Here is a 24,862-nt window from a genome sequence, read left to right on the forward strand (position 1 = left end):
TTATATGGTCTGCGGATGCACGAATTATAGTGTCTGCATGACTGCCATGACTGCATGTGCCGGATTACGTCTCTTCCGTCATCGCATCGTCACTCTATATACTCCTGCTACGTGTTCTGACATCTCAGAATATAGTAATAGTAATAAGTAATAATAATAATAAAAACACATTAATAAGTCTAGTGGAGCATAATAATATAACAAACTGTAGTAAAACTTTTTACTAAACACCCGAATTATCTCGTGAATAGTGCCAGCAAAATACTAGGAAAAGCTCTTCCAAACGAGAACATCAAAAGAAATAAGTCTAAGAAATCCAGCCTACCAAAAATACATACCAACTCCAAAAACATAATAGTAATAGTCCCTTGTTAAATAACAAATCAGCTTCGTAAATAGTAATTATAGTAACTTAAGTTTATTAATATTATTCTTATACTTTTTTAATATTTTAATTTTGAAACAAATTATTATAAGTGTTTTAAATTTCACAAAAAAAGTTCAGTTATAAAATATTCATAAATAGCTTTAAAATTAAAATATAAAAAAAGAACCTATTACGTGATACTCTAGATCAGTGGTTTTCAACCTTTTTTCGATCGCAACCACCCATTTTTTATTTTTTGTAATGCGACCCTCTTCAAAAAAAAAAAAAAAAACGTTGTTTTATTTATCAAAATTTGATTTAATTACTGATAAAATATTTATATGGTATATAATTTTGATTAATTTACACTAAAATTTAATTAATTTATAATACAACATGTCAACATTATTTTAAAACGTATTGTTAAACATACACTAATACACAATAGATTTAAATATAAAAAAATTTTAAAAATGTACAATTTAACTTGTTATTCACATACTAATGGGATACTTGGGCTTGAATTTTTAATATTATTGATTCCATATTAGGTTTTATACTAGAAACTGCTACTCTTAAGTCTGATTCTACATTTAATTTCATCTGATATTTGTTATATTATTATAGATATAGAATACAAAATAAGAAAATTATAACTTTATTTTATTTTTAAATAACATGGAATAATCATTTCGTCTATTATTTTTGGCAACCCTCAAACCTGTCAATCGCGACCCCCGGGTTGAAAACCACTGCTCTAGATAATAGATTTACATTTAAATTTGATAATATATCAATTTGTATTAAAAATGAATGATTATTGCCTATTCGATTATTCTAAATGTTCACTTTTTTATTTGTATCATATACGTTTGTAAGACGGAAACCACACACGTGAGTAGGTACTTAACTATAACATTCTCTCAACATAAGTACATAGCATAATATATAATATGCCAACAGAGTACCGAGTAATTATTACTATGATACAATTTAAATAATTACTATACAATAAATAACCTGGAATATACATATCTATTATTATTTATTATTCAATTATTAAAGTATTATACGGCCATACAGGTAATATAGTAATAAACCAATACATAATACATTAGATATAGGCAACCACTACTTTTTTAAATGCGTAATTTTATATTTTGAGCATATTTTAACATTTTCAGTATATAGGTACTGTGTATGTTGATAGATATTTTAGTGCATTTAAATCTATACTTTACAATTTTAGTTAGTTCACACATTTATTATTTACTGCACAGTGTGGTAAAATATAGATCAGCATTCAGTATTGTATTTTGTTTCCTCCCACTCCACGTCCAAATGTATAGTTAATGCCATTAGTGGTTAAAAAACTAGTATTTCTTTACAGAATTGAAATTGCCTCATTCTAAGTAATCGACGAATTGTTTAACTTTTTAGTTTTTTATCATAATCTATATATCGATTTTAACGGCAAACCAATTTATGTGTGTATACTGACTAACTGAATTTATTTTAGGAGCTTGAGTATAATATTGTTCACAATTAGGGGAATTTAGTATTTCATTTTTTAGGGGTTTACATTTACCCTAAATTATTAGTGAATTTAATTTTTTTTTTACATTTCAAATTTTACAGAGAACTATTCTGATATTGGAATTTCAAAAAGAAATATCAAAAACTATTAGGTACATAATGAAACATGGTAAAAATTTGTCTGGAGATGAGTAATTTGAAGGAAATATCTTTAGCTTGATTTTTATTTATATTGAAAATAAAATTTCAGGGTTTTTTGAACAAACCTGATTTAAATTACTTTAAACTAGATTATTTCAAAATATTACACATTAAATAAATCTATTCTGTGATTTAGTCACAAACATAAATTAATATACAAGGTTAGATATTTTTTATTTCATACACAATTTAACGTTTGAACATGAAAATTAATTCACAGTGTTTTGTATGAGGAAACATATCAACCGGTTTAATGGATTCCAAAGTAAAAGGGCGAGATTTTTTGTTATTAACAACTAGTTCTACAAGGTTTTTCATAGTTATCGGACTGTCTGCCTTACAAGACACATATGCAAGACTGTTGATCAACCTATTATTTCTAATAGCATTTATGACTTTTGGATCTACAAAAAAATCAAAAATTAATAAAACAGTCAAGATTTTAGTATGTTACACATGTTTACAACTTACGCACGCCAGCTCGGCCAGGATTTAAAACTGTACACAAATCACTGGTCATGCTCAATTCATCCAAAACTTGTTTTAATACCTTCAACAAAAAATATTATGAGGTACTTCAGTTCATAAGTAATGTGAAAACTTGTATTTACCATTTCTACTTTTCCTTCAACAAAATCACAATTGAGTATATTATTTATCTTTGCAGTCTCTTTAGCGTCGTTAACAGCTTGTGCCACAGATTCAATACCAATACATGACTGTACATGTTGACTGCCTAATATACTTACTGTACCTATGAAAGAAAATTAAATTATTTAACAACTCATTTGTGTAATTATTTAATATGATTGTATTCTGAAGAAATTATACCAGTGCCTGAACATAGATCTAGCATAGTAGATGTCTTTGTTGGATTGATTAATTTAAACAATTCATTATACAAAACTTCAGCTGTTAATGTGTTAATTTGAAAAAATGAGTCTGGAGATATCCTGAACTTAAAATTGCATAAATCTTCATAAATGTACTTTTCACCATCAACAAGAATAAATGTCGAATCTTTTGAACTTCTAGTGTGCAAACTAAAAAAGTAAAACAAAATCTTTAAATTATTCTACATTATATTTATTATAAAATTTCTCAATTAACATAATATTATGCACTATAATAGATAAATAATGTATTATTAATTACCTAGGATGAAAATATAAAGATTGTATATTAATATTAATACTTTTCAAAAAGTCATTAAATCTACATTGTTCATCTAACATAATTTCATTGGTATATCCTCTAGGATTAGCAACCACTATAGCCATTATGTCACCTTTTAAATTACTTCGCACAATAATTCCTCGCCAAAAACCACCATCCATATGATCATAACTAGCAGGTAATTCAGATTTTCTAACAAAAGTTTCAAAAACCTTAAAATGAAAAATGTTTATAAATACGTCATCTAGTTGGAACGATTAAAATCAAAATATAAACTACCTGAGCAATATCTTTATGCGATTGCCTCATATTAATTAGTTTCATGGCAGGAACACAATAAATATTTCCATTAGATGGATTACTGACAAAAAATCCAAGGGTTTTAGGATTACCATCGATACCAGGCCGAAAATTAAACTCGTCTTTATTGCGGTATTCATTGATTTGTGGCTAATACACACAAACATAAAATAAAATGACAAATCATAATAATAATACAAGTACCTATGTAATCAAAAGTAAAGTTGTATAAAACAAATGCTTACAGATGATGAAATAGGAAAAACTTTAGGTAGTCTAATCGGGGATTTTGCATTGTGTAGTCGGCTGCGCAATTCCTTGCATATAGTATTTGTCCATTGTTGTTTCAGAACCAATTGTTTCTCATATGGCACTCGGCATAAAGGAGTTACAGATTTCTCCAAAGCATAAAATTGTGTTTCATCAGTGAGTACATCTATACTGGACACTTCAACTTTGTTTGTAATAACTGAACTCTATTAATTAATCATTTGAAGTATTGAGATTTTAAAACTATTTAAATAATGTATTTATATACCTGTTTACGAATGTGCATCCAATGATTAATAAACGAGTATGTCAAGTCTGCATGCCTTCTAATTTTTACAATGTTTTTTAAATAATTATTACAGTAAGGTGAAAACATTTTAAACAAAACCAGAATAATGTCTATTATAAAATGTATTTTGGTACCTAAATGGGTTGATAATTTTTTTCAAACCCAAAAACCAGAGTTCATCTATTATATATATATTGTACCTAACTGACAACTGTATACTTAAAAATATTATAGATCACATTTTATTGTTATAAAATGCGGTCTCTTCGTTTTTTTTATTATCACAATAAATTTTTAACGATAATAATATTGACAACAGTATAGATAATATTATCTATAGCCTTGATATAGAATTACCATAATATACAAAGTGAATCATTTTGATACCTACTTCTTCTGTCGTTGTCTAAAACACGGTACATAGAAATTTTGAATATTTTGATGTGTTTTTTTGTAAAACATACCGATTGATGTAGTGAAGCAAGTGAAACGATGCAAAATCTGAACACAGATTTGAATTAATTATCGACTTGATATTGACTTTCCCACATTTTTGATTTTATCACCTTGAATCTAACAAGTTGTGATAAATTTTTTTATATTTCAATTTTTGAATAAGTTTTGTAATATGTAATACATTTAATATGATAATATATTGCTTCTCTTCCGCACTTATTGCCAGTCAAATACAGATAATATTATAAAGACTATAATACACTGAACTAAATACTTAGTTTAGTGCTATAATATGACACTATAATTTATAATATCTATTTTTACATCTCAGTTTTTATTAGGCTTAGAGTAAAACCAATAGGTAGCTTGGGAAACCGTTTTATTCATTTTATTTTTTAGATTCTAAGCTGAGCGGTAAATGTACTGATTTTACAATGATATGTGATTTTTATGATAATATTGAATGTTAAAATGAAAAAATTAATTAAAAAATATGTAAGAACATAATTTTCAAGTAAATTTTATAGCAAGTTCAAATATGTTTTTATTTATTTTATGTATGATAAACAAATTAAAGTTTATAGTGTTTTTAACGATTTGTATGTTCATGATACAATAATTATAATAAACAAATGAAGTTATTTTTTTTTGAAATTTTTATTAAGATTCGATAACAAGTCATTAAAAATTTAAAATCTAAAGATTTTACAAATTTACAATCGCACTAAATAATATAAGTAGTGTATTATAATACTAATATAAAATTGTTAAAACTACAAGGAGAAAGTTTAGAAAAAAATTAATTAAATTTATACTTTGAATTTAGTATTTTCGTCATTTTATAGTATTGAATTTAACACGGCGTTTAGCGTATGCAATATTAATACATGTTATACATTACCACCAAAACAATCAAAATAATTTATCATATTGATATCAGTTGATTAACGTAGGTTTCAACGTAACGTATACGATATACCTACGTTTAAATGGTCATGAATTCGTGGAGGACTTTGCCCCCACCGTTTTGAAAATTTAATTTTAAACATACACAAGTTTTACGACATTCTAAATCATAATAACTTTGAATTTAATGCATTACGTAATATTATTATGGATTTATGCCTTATGGACTATGGTATTACGAATGGCGTATACACGGGGTGGTTGAATACCCAACCCCCCTATTTTTTCACTATACGTAAAAAAACGTATATAATATATACGTAATATCTCTAATTCACAGCGAAATAAATAAAGTACAATTTTCTGATGTTGCTTTTACGACGACTTTTACCTCTCAATTTCTCAACTTCAGCGCCAGTGTCTTTAACTTTTTAGGTTTTAAACTACTGGATGATGGAATGGTTATTAGCTCCGGATCTCCCGTCACTTAACACGGACAGAGAAATGAAATATTTTCGTCTCTTTTTGTATCTCCACTAGAATACGATGGAAGGAATATTATTTAATAATCATTGATAATGATCAAAATCTATTTTCAAAATAATTACAATCTTTATTTATTATTTTTACTTTTTTAGTCAATGGTATCTAGCTGTTATAATCATAATAAGTTTTATCACACAAATTTAAAATATTTTACGTTGCATTATTTTTTTTATTCCGAAACATAATTTTTTTTTACGACATATTTTAGAAAAAATACTATTTTTATTTTTGTAACATTAGTTAAAATACGGACCCATACATTATAATATGCTATAGGACTTAAATTTTAGGGCCCCAATTACATGTCGGAGGGTACCCAGGCACACCTATAACCCCCCGTGCCAGAAAAACTAATAACAGCTATTAACTATAGTGGTATACTTCAATTGCCTATGCCAGCGTTTCTCAGCCTGGGGGTCACAATCACCTTGATTAGGGGTAACATAAGTCAAAAATAATAATTAATTAAAAATATTTTTTATACATATGGTCAGTGGTACTGAATGGAATTAAGACAGGCAGTTCAAATAATTTGATTGACCCATCTACCACTTCCAATCTATTGTCCTTCAAAAATATCTTTTTCATTTAAGCGTACCTTCTTTAGATAATAATTCATACATAATTTAAAATACAAATAATTTGATGAAATATGACAAATAAATTATAAAAGATTTTGGCATTCTGTCTGGTGTTGCAGTATTGCTTGTTTACTAGGTGTTAAGGTTTTGAGTGTAGTAATAATATATAAATTAAATTGTCATGGTGAGTTGTTTATACTTTAGTAGTGTATACCTCGACATTGAGTAGGCAACTGTTGTAATTTGAATTTTTTAATTCAATAATAAACATTTTTTTTTTGGAATGACGGACATTTCCCCCTGGCTATTTTTGGTATAGCATTCCCCTCCATAAATTGTTTGATGCGGACATTTCCCCCCCCCCATATTAAAAAACTATTTAAAACATGTATTATAATTATCACAATATTTTCCCACCCATATTCAAAATGTAAAATAAGTATTAAAATAATCACAATATATTTTGCAAAAACCCATTGCAATTATTATAGTATTGTATAATCTAAATTATTATATTATTATATATAGATGATAGAAATTAGACATTAAAGAGTTTTTACAAAATGTTTCATATTTATATATTTTAATTTATATTATTATTACTACTCATATTATTATGTATTTCAAATTGATTAATAATGTAAGAATGTAAATAATTAAATTTAGTACACATTAAGAAAAAATAAAAATAATAATTGCATATATTTTATTATATAAATATACTAATTATAAAGGTATATTGAAATAAAAATATGGGAGGGGGAAATTTCCACTTATCATTTTTTTGATAACTTATTGGTTATACATAGTACACGCATAGAAAATAAATTTAAAAAAACAACACATATTGTAAAATCAACACTCCACTCAGAATCTACTATTTTTAAAATTGCATTGTACTTAATATTATAACAGGTAATGACATTACTTTTACATTATTAAAACACTCATTATTTCATAAACTATTTTATAAAAATATAAAGTGAATAGACTTACTTAAATCAATAGACAAAATATGGAAACCTTTTGGGTGAACCAATTTTGTGATTTTCTTATACTTAAACAATTCTGATGTATCCATCAGAAAAATAAACGTCTCCTAAAATATCAAGAATGTAATAATAATTTATTAAGATTTTGTACGTCAGAGTACAATAATTAAAAATTATTAATTTAATAAAACTGGAAAGTGTAATCTGCAGATTGTAATCTGTCATGTCATTAATAATTTCCAAAGGATTATAGAAATTATATTAATAAAATAGTTATGTAACACATTATACACAGTATATACATAATAAATATTTATAAATAAAAAAGAGTAGTCAGATAACTTATAATTAATATACACACCTCTGATATACAACCTTTTCAGTTTCCGATGATGAATTTCCAATCAAAATTAGTTAATAACCTTAAGAAAGATTAATGATAAAATATATTCAATATTAATTTTATTTATAGTCTATCTTTAAGTGTATCATAGGGTGGACTGAATAAGGAGCATATAAATGAAGAAAAACATTAATATTAAATAGGTGTAATGGATAACAGACAATATGTTGAATAATCTTACATTAAATGGGATGAATACAATGAAAAAAAAGGATTAGTTTTAATCATAACAAATCAAAACAAATTATTATACTATATGAATAATAATAATAATTAACTCAATAAAACCATCATAAATATTATAATAATGAATAAAAATATACTCACAAACAGTAATTAAATAACAATTAGACTGTGAAATTGGAAATAAATACTTTCAATTATAATAACATTATACAATACAAAAATTAATATTTGCTTGGCAAATTTAATGTAATTAAAAACATGGAACTAATTAAATTATTACCTTTTCCAAGAATATTCATGACACCATAGATCAATAATTGTCCAATTGTTAGAAAGTTTAATATTAAACAATAACTTTAATTCTTTATACCATAAAAATAATAAAATGACTAACAATCACAGTAAGGATTTCAAACTAAGCACCAAAAAAATAAAAACTGAAGAGACAATTTAAAAAGCTTATATAGTCAATAATTTTAAACTAGATAGTGAATAATATTATTATAAAAAAAAAAGAAGCCACTGTGAAGTGCTTACTTTAGTAATTCAATAAATGATAAAATAATAATAAAAAAAACATACTGTACAAGTAAATTACGCTAATAATAGCCAAATAATAAATATTACTGCAATCCACAAGAACAATTTTGATAAGTAATGATCATCTTGTTGTAATTGACCAGCAATTGGAACTAATTAAATTAAATCCATTATTGAAAGTGAGAACTCAAAATGAATCAACTATTATATATTTACCTCCATGTGGACGATCAGAGAAATTAAACGATGTTAAAAATCCAAAAGGAAATGCTCCTATTCCAAATGACAAATGAAAACCGCCATCTCCAAAGTTAAAACCAGGGAATCCCTGAAAGAATTAAAACCAGTTCCGTGAAAATAAAAATTTTATTAAGGGAATTAGAAACAGTGATTTTCTGTTTTTATTTAACACACATACACACACACACATACACACATAACATAGGATTATAGACATGTTCTATTCCCAATATACCATTTGATATAAAGAAGCGATATGAATTCTGAAAACAGATTTGAATTTATTGTCAAGTCTACTTGAAATAAAATTTCCCACCTCTTTCAAATTATCCTGACAAAATAATATTAATACGTTGACTGCCATACGGCTGCCAGTGTCTGTATACAAATAATTAGGTATTGATAATTTTTAGACCACTGACTGCCGCACCATATTATTCGTAGAAGGCCATATGGCCACAGGCTGCCGTAAATTAATTTGGATTTATATTATTCACTTTTCCGTGGCGCTACAATAATGATCTAGAAAATGCGCTGTGGCGTAACGGGAATAATTGCAATTTTTTGATGTATAAAACATAATTTTAACATTTTTTTTTGTATTTTCAATTGTTTTTCAAATTCAATAGTATGTATACAAATTTATAATGATACTGAAAAATGAACTTGGTGTTAAAAAAGAGTAATTAAAATATTGACATATTTCAATTTTTGGAGAAATTAAAATAAAAAATTAAAGATATGGGAACGTCAATCTTAAGTAGACTTGACAACAAACTCAAATCTGTTTTCAGAATTCTTATCGCTTTGTTATATCAAATAATATATTGGAAATAGAACATGTCTATAATCCTGTTATACGTGTGTTAGATAAAAACAGAAAATCACTGTTCCTGATAACTTACGGTATTAGCATCAGGTTCAGTTCTTTGACCAGCAGGCCTAGGTGGCACTTTATTTCTGAAACAAAAAATTATATTTAATAATAAACACTGAATTTATAGGTAAGCATTAATTAAAAAATTAGATAGTACCAAGTAGACATTAAATTAGACTATTATAAATACATTGTATATTATAAATAATAACTTAAGATTGTTTGACTTAATGTAAGCATTATTTATAAAGGTTACACTAATAAAATATAATTTGTACAATATTGTTAATTGTTAATGTTTAGTAGTGTATAATGATTAATAAAAGATTTAATTTCAAAATAACAATTTATTTATGATGTTTATTTTAATAAATAAGTTGCGTTAATTTAAATTAACAGTTATAGCTAAAAAAAATTTACCTGGGATCTTCTTGTTTAGTATTTCCACGTCCATAAATTGGTATTACTTTATCTTTACTTATAACGGCTTTACACACAGGGCATACTTGTCGACTTGATCGAGTTTCTAACCATTGATGCAAGCATGGCCAGCTATAATATTAGAAAATTTTGATTTAAACAGAGTAATAACACAAACAATTTATTATAAGACTAAACAATAGTAATTAATCAAGTTCAGATTTAAATACATTAAAAACAAAAAAAAAAAAACTTTTTCTAAACTAATGAGATCATGTATGTTAAATGATGAGTATATACAATTATATAAATTTAAAATCCTGTAGGTAGTATCTTACTTTAATTAAAAATTAAAGGATACAGAAACTAGTTATAACAAGTATTTAAATTATGATAAAAACCACATTGAAAAGTAATGAATGTTTGTACTTCATGACCCAATAATAAACATTTTTCAAGTATATTTTACTAATTTTTACTGACAAACTGAACTAACTTTCTAAATGAGCCTCGCGGTTATACAAAAATCTATTGGATAAGTATGAACTCAATCAAATTTCAATCACAATTTGTTCAACACTTAATATTTTGTACCTAACGAATAAAATAAAACAAGTCATTTTAATAAGGAAAATTTAACAGCCCATAAAAAACTAATACATTTACTCGGTACTACAGTTTTAATTTATCAATGGTACTAACCAAAATAAATGGCCACAAACACTGACAACCGCGTCCTTTGCATTATCCAAGCATATGTTACATTCAAACATGTTATTTTGTTCATCTTTGCTATCATTATCTTTATTGTCTGTGTTCTTTCGTGAAGAATCTGACTCGTTGCTAGTAGTTGCCATTGCGTTCTAACACGTTCAAAAACAGACTTATTATAAGAAAGTAATAATTAATAATATTGTAACATTAGTCCTATGTAATACCGTAGATAAAAACGTCACACACACCACCTAAAACCAATAAATAGATTTTGGCAAATCAATATTAATAGTATGGTAATTGTTTGTTATTGACGTACACAGTATTATTATAACTTTGGTTTCGGTTATCTCCTCTATAAAAACGTAAACAACTCCTACACACATTATCCTCATACGTGATCAACGACAAATGATGTAACATTGTTGTTTTTAGACTTACGACCAGTGAACAGATGAATATATGACGTGTATCTGCTCAGACTATTCTATAAGTCCGTCAAAGATTTCAATGGGTAAAATATGATTTGTCAATAGTCGGACATGCACTCCGGGATTCGGCAACAGAATCGTGAGTCGTGACTGATAGACGACGAAAGACAAATACAAGACCGAAGTCCGAAGTTCGAACAAAATGAAAACAAAATTGCACAAAATTAGAACACGGGGACCAGCTTGAGATATAATATTAAAATAATTGATTAATGATTAAACCCAATGTTTCTGATAATATTATTATCTATTCTATTTCTATACCACAAAATACACAAGACATTTAGAAATGACCACGGCATTAGATCAGCTGATCGGACCGCGACTATATCACTACTGTTATCTACATTGTGCCCTTGGGTATGAAGTGGGACAAATGGACAATATCTGTATTCTGTATTTCTGTAGTTCCACAAATCATTTGTTCCAAAATACTTAGGAGAAAATGCTACTGAAAAAAATTATGCTCAACTTTTTTTATAATAATGTGATTTTAATGTAATTTAAATCAATTATAATAAACTTAAAATTATAAATTTTTGAGATGTAATGAGAACTGATATGACAATATAGATTTTTTGTCAATATGCAACTGATGATAAATAAATAAGTTTTAATAACATAACGAAAAAATTGTTTTATTACAATACATTTATTCATTTCATATAATACAAAATATAAATAAGTATACAATTAACTAAGAATCTACTGTAGCAGTGGCGTATCCAGGGGAATGGCCGAGGGGGCTGCAGCCCCCCACAAAATATCAAGAAAATTTAAAAATTATTTAATTTTATGGTCTATGAAAATTGCTACAAAAATTGATGACAAATAATACATTTTAGCTTCATTGATTCTGGAACTGTTTTATATTAAGATTTCTTCATTGATGTTTTATATTAAGAGGACGATATACCCGCATGTGTTGTCTCTCTTTTATACACGCGTAACATAGTTAAAAACTGTTTTCCGTGGGACAACTTTACTCCCTCGATATTTTAATCAAAACAACCAAAATTATAAGTGCCATTGGAAAGAACTTTACCTGTGACGTAGCGTTTTAATTTTTTTGATAACATGAATGCAATTAAAGTAATCGGTTTGAAAACTTTAGGTTTATTTCATTCATCAAAAATTATTGGTTACCACTATCAAAAAAATTAAAACGCTATAACACAGGTAAAAGTATAAGACAGAGACAACACATGCGGTTATTGCGTCCTCTTAAAGGTTACCTTTTATTTAATCTATAAATTTTAGATATTTTAGATTAAAATATAATATAATCTAATATAGGGTAGGTACATACCTACCTGTTACTTATATGGCTATATTGTAGCTGTATTAAATTGTATGGAGATAGCAGAGGTGGTGCTACACGGGGACCATGGCGGGCAAGTGCCCTCCTTCAACATTTGATTTTGCCCCTTCATTCCCCCCTATAATTTAACGTTAAAAATATGCAAGTAAATAAAGAAATTGTACTGCCTATCATTATTAATATATAAAATAGTATTAATTACCTTTAGAGAGTTTTTACTGTTTATACTTTTTTAGACTTATGTTATTTTATTTTAAGTTTGACTGTTTTATTCAAATTATCTATACATACTTTTTTTGCACATTTAAAAATAAAAATACTCAATAAAGTTAATATTAACTTTACACTTTCTAAAATCTCATACGTTAAAAAATAAAATGTTATATATTGTTACATACAAATACAACAAATAAAAGAAAACGGAGGAAAGTTGAAGTTTTACTGTAGTACCCTCCAATAATTTGTTTTAACTTTTCCTGCATCACGACAATGATCAGTTTCGCGACTTCTATTATAAAAAACTATGAAAACTACTAAATTTTTTATTTCAACTGGAACTTTTATTTTATTTTTTTTCGCTGCGTAACCGCCACACATAAGGAGAAACCATCAAAACCATGTGTCTATTGTCTACAGATTACAATATAGATATACAATCAGGAAATACATCAAAAATCAATTTGAGCAAATAGATAAAACTTTGGTATACAGGAAGAATCGGTACTATCTCATTATAGAGCATAACTAAGTCACAGTTCTAAATGTATTAAATTTAAATTCTGTGATATAGCATAACATGTGAAATTCTAGTCTAATTTGATAGCGTGTGAGTCACTGTTTGACTATTTCTAAGGTTATTTTATAATTTATTTAAATTTTTAAATTTAAATTCCCTAGAATAATATTTTTTAAACAAAAACAAAATAATTATTTGAAATACTGTTTAGAAACATACTTCTAAAGGTGGAAATATGGTATACGACAAACAACTTTTTTAATTTGAATGGCTTGTAACTCGTACCAATCCTACCTAGATGTTATTGTATTGGATACATTATTTTCTTGATTCATACAATTTCCAATAACAAAGATTAAACCAATATTAATTAATTTCACGTTATAATACTTACTACCATTAATATAGTCGTGCGCAGACTAAAAGGGTAGTGCCCATATTTATCAGCCTTCTGATGTCTGATCAACCATTTTATAACCCCCTTTTCTTACATAGTTTAGTATAATTTTAAATACTTTATACTAAACAGTTACCTACTAGTAAATTAAAATAAAGTATAATTATGAATTAGGTACATAGCAAGAAATCATAAATGTATTTTATGTATTTAGACTACTTAGAGAGACATTCGTCTATTACCCTTATAATTTGATTCATATATATTATATATTACTGCATTTAAATTTAACTTCGATGCCATTTCTTGTTCTCTGAAATGCAGTAATAATAACTCCAAACGTTCATGACCCATTATGATGCATAATTTGTTTTTTACTATGGTTAATTTTGAAAAAACGCGTTCACACGTACAGCTAATTACAGGTATGATTGTAAACATTTTTAAGGTTTTAAAAACACAATTATATACTGTGGAATTTTTAGTATTTTTCAACCGATGAATCCATTCATAAACAAATTTACTAATAGCATCATTTAGTTATATAACATTTTGATAATTTTTAAAAGTTTCAGTTCAATAAATAAATCTTCCTTTGAAACCTTGGAAAATGTTAACAACATTTTTGTAATATTTTGAGTTATTCAGTATTTAACATACATGCCATACCATCAAACAAGAAAAATTGATCTTGCTTAAATCTTAAATTAATCATAATGGATTATTCAATTGTTTTTTAAATTCGCTTCAAAAAAATTATCTAAAATTGAATGATTTTAATTATTTAGGTAGATTGAGGCATAGGGCGCTTCGGCCCATGAAAAATCACAGAACGTGCATGGGCACGCTCGGCACGCCTATGTCCAATGCTCCAATGATTATAAATACTAGTATTTATAATTAATGATATTATTATTATTATTATGATTATTATAAAATGAATAATCATTATATTTTTTTAAATTTTTATACTATCAATTTTCTTAAATTTTGATTAAATTACTATTTTGTATTTTTGTTCTCATTCTATTCAAAAAATATGTTATCTTAAAACTCATTAATTATTATAATTTAGTTTTAAATAAAAATGTATTCCGTTTGGAAAAATATATAAAAAAAATATTTTATGAACATAGGTATACATATATATATATATATATCAGTTATATCATATACTGTCATACATTTTAATATAATAATAATCAGGGCCCGGGACTTAAGCATTTGCTTATTTTTATGGATTGACTTAAAATGTAGCAAAGTGCTATGGAACTATATGTCATGTTAGATCACGTTCAATTGTGAAATTTAAAAGTGCTTTTTTTACTTTTTTTTAATGGTTTTTTAAAAATATGCTTATTTTCAGTTTTTCTGATTATTTTTGATTTTTTTACTTTTTATGATTTTTTCAGAAAATTCCTCGGAAAATCTATAAACAATAAAGCAAAATGTCTCGAAAGTGAAGTTTGATTTTTTTATAATTTAAAGATTTATTATTATTATTATTTTTTTGATGTTTTAACTAGAAACTTTTCCTAATCATTTTGTTTCAATATTATTTGTATATTATTTTTAGCACAATTACAAATTAAGTCATAATTCCTACTTTATCATTGTTTGATTAAATATTTTTGCTCAAATTTAATTTTAATAAATGCTTATTGGAGTGCTTATAATTATACTTTGAAGTGCTTTTTTAAGCGCTTATTTTAAAGATTTTAAATGCATTAAGTCCCGAGCCTTGATAATAATTCATTTATTATATGGTTACAATATTTCTTCACTTACTCCACACTAATACCAATACCTACACTATTATATTCTTCTAAATGATATTATTTTCACATCATCAGTTTGATAACTTATAGTGTTATAATATTATATAAAATGTAATACTTCGAATACTCGTATAGTCGCATGTATAACAATGATATTATTATACATATACGGTACCTACTACTTAATCGACTTTATCACATTTTTAGTGACCAATTTCTAGACACCCTATCACTATTCCCTACCGAATTTCCGGTGAAACGATTTTTACTCAACCGCCTCGAAGGCGGCTTCTACACACCGGAATTGAGTTTTACTAGCCCCTATTAATAATATAAAATAATTACATTTTTTTGAGAACTTTAGAAAATTTGGGGAGGTCGTCGCTCCCGTGTACCCTTTGTTCTATATCCGTGTCTGCATAAGAATTCCAAATACGATATGGTTTCCAATGTTTCCATCAATTGGTTCAGTGACTGCAATCCAATTGAGCACAGATTTAATCAAACAATAGGAATAATAGGATAATTGGAATCCAAATATATGTCAATAATTCAATATTTTATTTTTTTTTTTTATTCACTAAATGGGTATTTTTTAATTTTATATATTTCTAAATAATATTGTCGTTTTTCTACTTCACAATAGTATAAAATTGTGTTATGAGTTACATAAAAAACAAAATAAATTTTATCAAGTCAGATTTAACATAAAAATTTTGTTTTCCTTGATTATTTTTGTGTTTTTCAGGATTATAAAATTTGATTTTAGATATTTTTTACTTTTGACCTCTCTCCCTCCATATAACATAGAAAGAAAAAGAAAAAAACACATCACTATAAAATTAATACATTTATTAAATCTAAAATTAAAAAAATTTCTGTCTGGCATAATAAGAACTAGCCAAAAAAAATGCAACCAATGTTTATAGTTTTAAGATGCTATTTTTCTGAGAAACAGCCATATTTTTATTCTTAATTAACATTACATACATTTTAAATATTTCACAGAACGATACTTAATTTTGAATGAAATCTTTAAATATTTTGTATTGATTAAAAATATCTCTTAAAATTTAACAATAAATAACAGTAGAATAATCAAATTTTTACTAAAATGTTTAAATAGGTAGGTATTTATAATAAAAATATAAAAAATAATCTGTAAAATATTAATTTATTAAAATGTATATATAATTAAAATCTCTTAATGATTATGTACTTGAAAAACATGGAATTTCACTAACCAATCACAGTAGATTAATAATAATAATAAATATATAATACATTACAGATTTTTATTTCAGTTTCAAAAATATGTATAGTATAAAAAATACTGCCAAACAAAATAAAATTAGATACAGCATATTATAGCCACCACTATTTCTACTAAGTCTTGTAACTCGACCAAGTGTATTACTCAAAAATCCTCCAGTAGTTTCAAAATCATGATCCATATCTCTTAGTAAGCGATCCTGGTATTTTACTTCTGCACCAATATCAATAGAGAGAGACTTCAAAGTATTCACTTTATCTTTTAGTTGCTCTGTTAAATCATCGTTCTCCGTTTCAATAAACTCACCACCATATGAACTGCTTGAAGGCAGTGGATCATAATAATTTCCTCCGTGAGATCTACGCATTATTTTATCTGAAATTACAAATAATAAATTTAATAAAATATTTAATGTGTATGCATAATAGTTCAATTAAAACATACCTTTATAATCCATCAACTGTACAAATATTTAAATTTTATCTTTTTGTCTTGAAAAAATATTCATTATCATAATATATGCATCAATATATTTTAATATTTATTATTTCATTAATTTATCAAGAATTGTTATAAAATATAAGTTAAATATTCAATATCCAAATATCTGATGAAATTTTACTTTTTATTATATTTCTTATCAGTGCCGTGTTGTCTGCTTTTCCTGATAAGTGATAACAAATCATACAAAAGAGAGTACAATTTAGGTATCTCATGGTTTTCACTGTTTACTGTTTAGACTTCAGTACTTCACTAGTTCACTATTTAGAACTGAAAGTTGTACCTTACTATTTAATCCGTATTCACTAATGCGACTATTCTTTTTTAATATTTAATTGTTTATTTGAAATTTATATTTTGTGCGTTGAAATTATTCAAACATTTATGTAATGAAACAAAAATATAATTTTTTTTATTGTACTCTTATGATGTGATTTAACTCTTAATATTCTCTCCACACAAAGTCCTATTTTTTTGATTTTCGGTTAAACATACCAAAATTATTATTCATACTGTAAGTACATTTAATTATACTTAAACAAAAATACAATTAATTTCATATTTTTAGCACTCTTTACCCATTGTCATTGCTAGAATTTTGTTTTTTTTAGTAGGAGAGAGGTGTAATAATTTGTAAATATTGGTAGAATTAACTTGAATTCCTCATAAATTTAGTATAAAGACTTGTAGTAACCTACATTCAAACAATATTTTTTTAAGAAATTGCTTTGTTTCAATTAATATATTCACAAGACATTAAAAATATTTTTAAATATTTCAAAAATGTTGTGTTGTGGTTGAGGGTTGTAGGGCAGTAAGGCCCTGCTATCATAAGCACAATTTTCGAGGGGCTTGGGAGACTAAGACCCATCAAAATCAATCATAGCCCCCTCCCCCCAAATGGTTTGTATATATCCTCTTCCACCTTTATATATCTCAGGGGACAGGGAGCATACATCCAGTGCATACATGTAAATTATAATAGCCCCCCTCCAAATTTAAAACTCAAATTGCACCTATGCCTGCTATGTCACTATACTATGTTTACCTTTATTATTATTTTGTAAACATATTTTGATATTAATTTATTTTGTGCTTAGAATATATATAAAAAAGTTTATAACAATGTTTCGAAATGGAAAGTTTTCTGAAACAACTCCATCAAAGCAGTCCCGAAGTGAACGTTTTCAAGAAATGTCAAAGCAACAACAATTAATTGAACAGAAAAAACGTGAAATTCAAGCTAGATTTGAAGAAAAAAAAAAAAAAATTGCTGAATTAACAGGAGAAAATAAATCACAACAACCTTTGGCTATTACTAAAAATGCAATAAAATTGGACAAAATCAAATCATTTTATCAAAAATCTAAGAGTACAAAAAAGTTGGTAAATTTATTCTAATAGTTTTGTTAAATTAAAAACTATTTATTCAAATCAATACATTTGCTTGAACAGGAATGAGACTTCAGCAAAAGGTTCAAATGAAGAACTACCATATGAGTCAACAGGAGCTCATAAGAATAAACCTAGTTTAGCCGATGTTTTTGAAAAAGATGATATTTCTGGTAAAATCTGTTTTTATATTTTTTTTTATACTTTTCCAATTTTCAATCTTGCTTCTGCCCAAAAGTTTCTTACAAAATTGTAGATAAAAAGAATCCAATGATGTATATTATATAAATATTTTAGAATTATTAATTACAATATGACTGTGCCACTTTGGTTATCTATTGTTTAAGATAATATTATAATCATGTCACTATTTTATTTTATTTTAAGTTCTAAGTATCAGTAACGACAATAGAATAGCATTTATGGGAAATGCTAGCGAAACCGTTGTGATTGATAAACTTGTACATAGGCAGATTATTATCATCTGAATGCCATGATCTAACTAGGTCATCGTACATACGCCTGAATCCTAAAACTTGTAATAACGTGAGAACACAGTGATGCATAATATGCTATGATATATGATATTATTACTTAACCAGAAGAGATGAGAGAAGTACGATAAGGAGAAACCTACTATATAAGGGAGCCCTGGATAGGACTCCAATAGACATGATTCAGGAGGGCCAGTACGAGCATCTTCATGTCAATCTATGTTACGAATCAGTTATTTAAACTCTATAATTTTCCAATTGTAAAACACAGAAATAATTTCAATTAAAAAATACTTTGAAAATATTTGCATCATATTTTTATTTTCACCACAACTACATCACTATTCAATAATTGTGTTAGTTGGCTCACTACATAAGCATAATTATTGTTTTTTTGAAGAAATTGAATTTATAAAAAGAAAGTTTTAATATATATTTATCATAATTATATGTTTTAAGTTCTAAAAATATTTTTATTTTATTTATATTATTCATAAATGGTTTTAAAAATATTTAAAATAATCATGTCATATTATATGTTTATAAATTGAATTTATTAACATTTTTATATTTTTAGATACAAAAGATCTTGAAAATAATATTGAACCAAAAGTTGTACATGGACCAAAATTAGGTATGAATAAGAATATTTTAAGACATCTAAATAATATAATTTTTAAATTTTTAAATATTCTCAAAGAGTATATTATATTTCTAGGTAAAAAAATTGAAGGAAAATTATTATTTAATTTAAAAGCTGAAATTATTTACAAGGAAATTCTATTATCAGTAAATCATTATAATTTCATAAAATATAAATAGTATTACCTATTTCGAAAGTTCAATATTAAATTTAAAAAAAAAATAATATAATTATTTTTTGTATTTTTAACTTTTTTGAATGTTATCATTTGTTTTTAATTTAATATTTCTAAACAACATATTTTTCTGAAAATTTTAATGTCTGAAAATATAATTTTGAATGAGCGTGTAAATAATTACTAGTTATTAGTTTTAACTACAGCATCCATCTTAATGTCCTAAAAACAAAAACAAAATGTTTTAAAATAATATAATTTTTTGCATTAATTACATTAAGAAACTTGAAAAATACCATCACATTTGTTTTTAACATAATATTAAACAAAGTCTATTTGTACTATTTAAGTTTTAATCTTATATGATTTAGCATTATCAGTGATCATGAATGTTTATGTATACACAGTAAAACTTCCATATAGAACGGTCACCTCTATGTAACAGTTAGGTTTTTTGGTCCTTTCAAGTGTTATGCCGTGTATTGTCATCTCTATAGGACGGCCACCTCTAAATAGCGGTTATTATTTATGGTTCCTATCATGACCGTTAATTGAAAGTTTCACTGTATTATTAAAAAATAGCTGCATGAAATTTGTGATTTAGTCATAACATAAGAACTTTAAGTAAAAATAAATTAAATTAAATTAAAAATAAATTATGTTGTTTGAATAGCTAAAGTACTTAAAAATGATAACAATAAAAATAGTGAGTTATAAATTTTAAATATCATTTTGTTACGACTAAATTTATGTGAAAAAAGAAATATTTTTAAAATCATTAATACTTTTTAAGATTATAATTGTTTACTGTTTAAAAAATCACCTCTATATTTTATTAATTTAGTGAATAAGTGAAAATTATTAATTATTGTTGATTTTTTTTTAATAATTTGTATGTTTTAGAGTCAAATTATTGTATAGACGCATTTAAAGAACCTGAGCCCTTTATTCCAGATCATCAGTTTATTGGATATAATATTAATCCATCATATCAACCATCCAACTTTTATAACACTCCATCTGTCCAAGTAACTTCAATCCAACCTCAACCTCAGACCAATGTGGTCCAAGTTCCTACTGTATCAATAGTTACCACACATCCAATTTTACAAATTTCACAACCAACTTCAATGTATCAACCACAAAATCCAGTATTTATATCTCAAAATAATTCAAAAGTAATTAACTAACAAGTATACTGTAGTATTCATAATCATCATAATTATACTTGTTATATACTTAACTTAAAATTATATTACAGATGACTATTCCTCATGGTCCTTATCAACAATATCCGTTACAGACTTCTCCATTAACAGCTACAATAGTTACAGATACTACAACAACAACAACTGTACCTCGTAATGCTGATGAGCAACCATCACTTATAGTAACTGAAACATCTACTGTGTCTTTGGGACCAACTCCTGATGCAGCACATATATTGAATGCAACACCTCAGACAATTGAAACTTACACTCCGGTTTCGAGAGGTACTGTTAAGAAAAATTGTAGTTTATGTATAAAAAACATCTATACATTTATAATTTATTATGTAAATTGGGTTGTTTGTGGGAATTTGGGTGAGGGGGTTTGCGTTTAATCGCAAATTAAGCTGATTCGGAGTTGTCTAGCTTTGAATACAGTGATGAGATGTGAACCACAAGCAGTTCTTGACAATCAGGATGTCGAAAGTTTGGCAGCTACAGTTGCTGAATATGGTGATGAAATTGAAAATATCATACTACAAGAACGACCCCAAGATGTTAATTTATTGTATGTATACATTTTTGCATATTTTTAAAATGTTTAAATATTATTAAATATTTTAGATTTTTGAGAAACAAAAATTCTCCAGCCTATACAATTTTTCGACAAAGAGTTGGATACTTAAAAGCAAAAATGATAGCTAATAAATTGACACCAACTGATATAAAACCTCCAACATTATTAAATCAAACAGCAGTTACAGACTTGGATAGTGAAGATGGAACTAATAAAAAACGTAAACGTAAAAGTCGTTGGGCAAATGATAATGTTAAAGTTACAGTTGCTTCAACAATTGGTGGTACTTCTTCTATTACAATCAGTCAAAGTATTCCCCAACCAGTTAATGCTCAAAAACTTGGTAATTAAATACTATTCAACATTTTAACTATTTTTTTACTTATCATTTAATCCTTATAATTTTTTTGATTAGTTGGTGTACCTGGTATGTCTGGACCCATGATAAGTCAAGTTGGACGAAATGATCCTGCTTTAATACAGTATGCTATGCAATCATTTGGAACAGTAAATTTATCTGAAGAAGATTGGAAAAAAGCAGAGGATCATTATAAAGTAATATTAACATATATAATGTATACGATAATGATATATATAAATAAAATAAATAAAATATGCATGTATATTATTTTATAACCAATTATTATTACAGATAAATTTGTTATATCAAGATATGCTAAAAAAACGTCAACAATTGGAAAGTTTACAAAGAGCTGGAAAATTTAAATATGAATATGATAGTGATGAAGATACTGAAGGTGGTACATGGGAACATAAATTAAGAAAAGAGGAAATGGTTGCCACTGAAAGATGGGCTGAAGAGTTAACTGAAAAGTCCAAAGATAAACATCACATTGGTGATTTTTTACCTCCTGATGAACTTGCTAGATTTATGGAAAAGGTTTTGAATTTAAATTATAAGTAATACTCATAGATGTATATTTACTCAATATTTTTTTTTTTTTAGTATTCTGCTTTAAGAGAAGATCGCGAGCCTGATTTATCTGATTATAAAGAGTTTAAATTAAAAGAAGATAATATAGGTTTTCAGATGTTACAAAAACTTGGGTGGTCTGAAGGGCAAGGTTTAGGATCTAGTGGTACTGGTATTGTCGAGCCAGTTAATAAGTAATTTTATTTACATACCCTAGATATTGGATGTCTTGTTTAAATTTTATGAATAATTACACTAATTTTTGATATATTTTAAAATGAGATATTTGTATTTTTCAGAGGTGGATCTCATAATGAAAATCATGGTTTGGGTGTTGAAAGACCATCAGAACTTAGACAAAATGATGATGAATTTGATGCCTATCGAAAACGAATGATGTTGGCGTATCGTTTTCGTCCTAATCCTTTAGTAAGAAAAATTTACATTAATTTCACTTAACAAAATTAAAACCATAATTTATACACATACAACAAGTTAAGTGTAATGTGTTTAATCTTAATATTAATTTAATGTTTCAGAATAATCCTCGAAGACCGTATTACTAAACCAATGAAGTGCATTTAAGCAGTTTACTAAATATAGTAATTTATATTAGTTTTTATGATAGTATGTATTTCATATTATTAAAATGTTTTTTTTTATTAAATTATTAATTTCTGCTGATTTAAACTTTTTGATTTTGTTCATCTCCTAAATATATACACTTTTTATAAATCATATAGTATAATTTTGTATGATGTCATATAAAAAATGATTTATTAAATGACTATTGATCCTGTTTTACAAAAATGGTTAATTAAATTCCTATCTACCAGAAACGTTCTAGTTCTCACAGTCTCACTTTTATCAATTGGTCGTTAGTCTAATATTAAAACATAGATATTTATATTATCTTAGGTTCCAAGTGAAACAAGGAATGTGTCAGTTTTGATATTTTTTATTTTATTTTTATATAAAAATAATAGTAGATATCCATTAAATTCATGTTTACTTGTTTTTTGGTGAAAATATTACGTACAGATTATGGAAAAGTAATTTTTTTTACATTTTCATACATATATTGTATAAGCTAAATTCACAAAAAAAATTAGCTACTTTAAAATAATACATTGATATACATATACTACATATAAATTACAGTTATAAAAATGTATTAAAAATCAAAAAAAATTATATTGATTATTATTATTAGTTTTGAATACAATATATTCATCTTATACATACATTATTAACTAATAAAATAAGAGACCAGAAAAAATGTATTGATGGAACTCCATGAATAAAAATATAAATTACCAGAATGAGATGGATCAATAATGTATACTATCTAATAATATCTTCCCTAACCCAGGGCCGTCCTTAGGGGGAGAGCAGTATCTTATTTATTATTAACAAAACAATACATTTGAATAATCACATTTTTCTTGTATTGAGTACTTATAAAAAATTTAAATAAATTAACACAAAAAAACAAAAATCATGCAATTTTTGCCAAGATTAGAAAATTTTCCACCCCTGATGGCTGATATAGAGTATGTACAACTTTTTTTTAATACCTATATCTAGATGCATTTAAAAGTTCAAATTTTATGAAATCAGATATTTAAACAAAAAATAAAGATGTTAATTATATTTTTGTAATTCAAAATATTATTCATGGTGAATTTAAATTACACTATTACGTTTATCATTTTACTATGGTCTGTAAATGAGTGGTTCTATTCAAAACTGGACAGAAATATAGAATTAATAAGTGTGTCATGTAGTAAATTGTTAAATTTTTCTGGTTACTCCAATCAGTTCAAGCCACATCAACAAATTTAAACACGCTTAATTTCATCATTTTCTTTTATAAATAATCCAATAGGTAGTAGGTACGTAACAAATTAACAAAATGTTTGATAACACTTACCTACTAACT

General features: G+C 26.0%; 4 protein-coding genes across 5 annotated transcripts; 1 reads left to right on the plus strand and 3 right to left on the minus strand.

Moving 5' to 3' along the window:
• Nucleotides 1–2,259: 2,259 nt before the first annotated feature.
• On the minus strand, nucleotides 2,260–4,306 carry LOC113553669 (tRNA (uracil(54)-C(5))-methyltransferase homolog-B-like). Its single transcript, XM_026957131.1, has 8 exons — nucleotides 4,119–4,306; nucleotides 3,826–4,056; nucleotides 3,560–3,730; nucleotides 3,260–3,492; nucleotides 2,936–3,147; nucleotides 2,716–2,858; nucleotides 2,576–2,654; nucleotides 2,260–2,508 (listed from the first exon to the last, which is right to left on the minus strand). The coding sequence occupies exons 1-8, from the start codon at nucleotides 4,224–4,226 to the stop codon at nucleotides 2,294–2,296; spliced, it is 1,392 nt and encodes a 463-aa protein (XP_026812932.1). The 5' UTR covers nucleotides 4,227–4,306; the 3' UTR covers nucleotides 2,260–2,293.
• A 4,036-nt stretch (nucleotides 4,307–8,342) lies between these two features.
• On the minus strand, nucleotides 8,343–11,700 carry LOC113552358 (E3 ubiquitin-protein ligase RNF185-like). Of its 2 annotated transcripts, none has more exons than XM_026955220.1 (6): nucleotides 11,225–11,401; nucleotides 10,989–11,149; nucleotides 10,287–10,418; nucleotides 9,895–9,949; nucleotides 8,966–9,077; nucleotides 8,343–8,901 (listed from the first exon to the last, which is right to left on the minus strand). In XM_026955220.1, exons 2-6 carry the CDS (start codon nucleotides 11,141–11,143, stop codon nucleotides 8,804–8,806), a joined length of 552 nt encoding a protein of 183 aa, XP_026811021.1. In that variant the 5' UTR covers nucleotides 11,144–11,149; nucleotides 11,225–11,401; the 3' UTR covers nucleotides 8,343–8,803. The 2 variants fall into 2 exon arrangements, with proteins under 2 accessions (XP_026811021.1, XP_026811020.1); XM_026955219.1 differs by lacking the exon at nucleotides 11,225–11,401 and adding an exon at nucleotides 11,442–11,700 and having other exon boundaries at nucleotides 8,369–8,901.
• Nucleotides 11,701–16,855: 5,155 nt separating this feature from the next.
• LOC113554280 (BET1 homolog) lies at nucleotides 16,856–17,502 on the minus strand. The gene is made up of 2 exons (XM_026958045.1): nucleotides 17,441–17,502; nucleotides 16,856–17,371 (listed from the first exon to the last, which is right to left on the minus strand). Exons 1-2 carry the CDS (start codon nucleotides 17,451–17,453, stop codon nucleotides 17,019–17,021), a joined length of 366 nt encoding a protein of 121 aa, XP_026813846.1. The 5' UTR covers nucleotides 17,454–17,502; the 3' UTR covers nucleotides 16,856–17,018.
• A 238-nt stretch (nucleotides 17,503–17,740) lies between these two features.
• LOC113552037 lies at nucleotides 17,741–23,604 on the plus strand. The gene is made up of 13 exons (XM_026954696.1): nucleotides 17,741–18,011; nucleotides 18,598–18,879; nucleotides 18,953–19,062; nucleotides 19,961–20,017; nucleotides 21,105–21,379; nucleotides 21,463–21,694; nucleotides 21,836–21,977; nucleotides 22,034–22,329; nucleotides 22,402–22,541; nucleotides 22,639–22,887; nucleotides 22,954–23,114; nucleotides 23,220–23,349; nucleotides 23,460–23,604. The coding sequence occupies exons 2-13, from the start codon at nucleotides 18,623–18,625 to the stop codon at nucleotides 23,484–23,486; spliced, it is 2,076 nt and encodes a 691-aa protein (XP_026810497.1). The 5' UTR covers nucleotides 17,741–18,011; nucleotides 18,598–18,622; the 3' UTR covers nucleotides 23,487–23,604.
• The last annotated feature ends 1,258 nt before the right edge of the window (nucleotides 23,605–24,862 follow it).

This window comes from Rhopalosiphum maidis, chromosome 2, assembly GCF_003676215.2.
Source record: "Rhopalosiphum maidis isolate BTI-1 chromosome 2, ASM367621v3, whole genome shotgun sequence".
Classification (NCBI taxonomy): domain Eukaryota; kingdom Metazoa; phylum Arthropoda; class Insecta; order Hemiptera; family Aphididae; genus Rhopalosiphum; species Rhopalosiphum maidis.

Coding starts and splice junctions, on each gene's coding strand:
- LOC113553669 (XM_026957131.1), bottom strand. CDS start 4,226: ATGTTTTCACCTTACTGTAATAATTATTTAAAAAACATTGTAAAAATT. Junction 3,731..3,825: donor TTTTTCCTATTTCATCATCT/GTAAGCATTTGT, acceptor TGTGTGTATTAG/CCACAAATCAATGAATACCG. Junction 3,493..3,559: donor CGCATAAAGATATTGCTCAG/GTAGTTTATATT, acceptor TTTCATTTTAAG/GTTTTTGAAACTTTTGTTAG.
- LOC113552358 (XM_026955220.1), bottom strand. CDS start 11,143: ATGGCAACTACTAGCAACGAGTCAGATTCTTCACGAAAGAACACAGAC. Junction 10,419..10,988: donor GTTTGTGGCCATTTATTTTG/GTTAGTACCATT, acceptor CTAATATTATAG/CTGGCCATGCTTGCATCAAT. Junction 9,950..10,286: donor ACTAAACAAGAAGATCCCAG/GTAAATTTTTTT, acceptor TTTTTGTTTCAG/AAATAAAGTGCCACCTAGGC.
- LOC113552037 (XM_026954696.1), top strand. CDS start 18,623: ATGTTTCGAAATGGAAAGTTTTCTGAAACAACTCCATCAAAGCAGTCC. Junction 19,063..19,960: donor TGAAAAAGATGATATTTCTG/GTAAAATCTGTT, acceptor TTATATTTTTAG/ATACAAAAGATCTTGAAAAT. Junction 21,978..22,033: donor CCCCAAGATGTTAATTTATT/GTATGTATACAT, acceptor TAAATATTTTAG/ATTTTTGAGAAACAAAAATT.